The following is a 2,745-nucleotide window of genomic DNA, read 5'->3' as shown; positions in this document are numbered from 1 at the left end:
AATGGACTTGTCTCCTTTGTTTAAAAAAATATCCTCATTTGAGATATGGGGCTGTTTCTGTACCCTCTTTGTCATTAGTTTTTAGGGTCACTGTGAGTTGGAATCAACTGGATGCTGGGGAGAGAGTTTTGTGTGTCCGTTTTTATACAACTACTGGGCTGGTTTGGTGACGATAGTTGTATGTTTTAAAAGCAAGTGTGAATCCTTCCTTTGTTCTTGCCTTTCAATGTTGCTGCAGCTGGGCAGGACCTCTTGCATTCCATGTGAGTGGAGGACTTGTTTTTCTCCTTCTGTAACTAATGATGCTGTAATTCCGCTTGGGATCATGTTACATCTGTAGCTCACTTTTGGGTAGGATTGACATCTTAACAATATCCAGTCTTCCACTCTGTGAACGTGGGATAGCTTTTCACGTAAATCCCCTTTAATCTTCTTCATCAGAGGTTCCTAGTCTCCTTGTAGAAGTCCTTCCTATCCCAGGTGAGATTTATCCTTAGGTATTTCATTCTCTGGGTGGCTGTTGTGAATGGAATGGCTTCCCCAATCCCCTTGCAGGTTTTCCTGGCTGGCACACACAAACTCACTTGATTGTGCATTGACCTTTTACGCTCCACATTTCCAAACTCCTTGTTTAACGCTTATTTGTCAGACATAAAGTTTACAGGCTGCCTAGTACAGTGCCTCGCATGTAGTAAACTCAAGGTAAATCTATTATTTTCCTGGCTCAGCGACTTTGTCAAGCGTCATGCAGAAGATTATCTTTCTAACCTTCTGTTTTGTGCAAACAAGCCGTCTAGAGCTCCAGAGGAGGCTTGTGTTGACTTTCTTTTGTGGCACAGCAGAAATGGGACGGACTCTTCGGGACTACTGGATTCCAAGGAGCTTTTGAAGAACCCTCAGAGTGGACAAGGCAAAGGGCCCAGGAGTGTTCAGCGGCTAAGTCGCTCCTTTAGACTAGGTGAGCTCTCCTTTGAATATGTTCGTGCTGCTCAGGACACTGTGAGCATTCATAATTTCAGTCTGTTCTCCTTGAAATGTATCTACATTATACTGTGTTCAAGATTTTCCCCCATCTAAATGAGTAATGTGTTCCTTTCTTGTCTCAGAAAACCCAACCAAATTGAAGCCTAAGAGTACCTGTGAGGGTCAACTGAATGAATCCATGTTTCTTCTCAGGTATGTCAAATGAACAAATAAAGGTAGGGAATTGAGGTAAAGGACAGGAATATTAATGAAAGGTTCCAGTTTTATTCAACTTAGAGTTAAGGGCTGGTCAGTGGCATTTTTATTTAATATTTAAAAGTGAATTGACTTAATTTTGTTATTTACAAGAGTTAAAGCTTCTCCATCCTGTTCCATCACCGGAATTGGAGAGCCCTGGTGGTATGTGGTGAGCCACGAGCTGAATGGTCAGCAGTTTCAATCCACTGACTGCACCTTTGGAGAAAGATGAGGCTTTCTCATTTCACAAAGATTCACAGCCTCAGAAACCCACAGGCACAGTTCTACTCTGTCCAGCAGGGCCACTGAGAGTCAGAATTTCTTTGTTTTAAAACTTAGTGCGATCTCTGGCTTATTTTCAGTACTGGATACGTATTTGTTTCAGGAACAGGTAAGGAAGATGAGAATCCTTATCTTAGGGCGTTTGAAGGAAATGATTAAAACTCCCCTCATTATCTGGGATAGTGGTTCCGTGTCGGGCTGCGATCCGCATGGTGGGCAGTTGGAAAACACCAGCAGCTGCGAGGGGGGATTCCGCTTTCTACCCCGCCCACAGTGCCAGTCTCGGAAACCCACAGGGGTCTCACTAGGAGCCAGCATTGACTCGATGGCAGTGAAAAGAATTATCTTAGTAGAAGGATTTTTTTCTTTTTAAGGAGGTGGGTAAATTTTTGATTTATTTTTAACTTTTTATTCTGATGAAGGTGAAGGTTTATAAGAGCAGGTAATCAGTTTTGCATTTTATAATTTATACACATTTTGTTTCATCTCATCCATATTTTTTAATACATTATTTTTTATTGTGAATTAGGTGGCATATGGAGGGTTCTTAAAAATGTGAAAAACTCAAAAGGTAACAGAGGATGGCTGCTCCTTATAAGAAGAAGAGAATTCACTAGAATTAGATGGAGATTATAAGTTGATTAGCAAGGTTGTACCTGGGCTGCTAACAATAGATTACATATTGGGCTGCTAACTGTAAGGTCAGCAGTTCGAAACCACTAGCCACTGCAAAAGAGAAAGTATGGGGGTTGGCCCCATACCCAACTACTGTGTGGGACATCTGCCTCTCCCCCCAGAAGAATTTATTTCAAAGGACGGCATTGAATCTGCAGCTCCGGGAGAGGGACATATCTGATCAGAGCACATGGAAGCAGATGAAGGGGGAGGAGGAGAGAGTGGAGCGCATCTTGGCCCACCAGGCCGTGAGGACGATGTTCCTGATTAGAGCAGCCAGTCCATAGAGAGGACCACATAGCCAGCCCCTTTATGAGACATGACGTCCCTCACTGACCCATAGCCCTACAGGGGACAACACAGGAGACACCATGTGGGAATTGCGCCCGATCTGATCCTGCCACACTGAGGCAAAACACTAAAGGGGTGCAACAGAACAACAAGGGAATGGAGTGGTGAGGTCCCCAGGAAATGCTGAAGGTGGACTTTGGGGCCAGGGCGTGGTACCCCAACAGACTGGACTGGAAAACTCTCCTAAAGGCCAACAAACAGTCCTTGAACTAACTG

At 43.9% G+C, this 2,745-nt stretch overlaps 1 protein-coding gene across 1 annotated transcript in view; it reads left to right on the top strand.

Moving 5' to 3' along the window:
- The window catches only part of ULK4 (unc-51 like kinase 4), a 606,607-nt gene that overhangs the window by 29,150 nt on the left and 574,712 nt on the right, over nucleotides 1-2,745 (top strand). The window contains exons 10-11 of the mRNA XM_030886939.2: nucleotides 840-958; nucleotides 1,107-1,176. Coding sequence (XP_030742799.2) covers nucleotides 840-958; nucleotides 1,107-1,176 — 189 coding nt within the window. The remainder of the gene's footprint in view (nucleotides 1-839; nucleotides 959-1,106; nucleotides 1,177-2,745) is intronic.

The sequence above is a fragment of the Echinops telfairi genome, unplaced genomic scaffold, assembly GCF_000313985.2.
Source record: "Echinops telfairi isolate 266 unplaced genomic scaffold, ASM31398v2 ScPeMD7_4225;HRSCAF=4972, whole genome shotgun sequence".
Classification (NCBI taxonomy): domain Eukaryota; kingdom Metazoa; phylum Chordata; class Mammalia; order Afrosoricida; family Tenrecidae; genus Echinops; species Echinops telfairi.
This window is presented reverse-complemented; position numbering and strand designations above follow the sequence as displayed.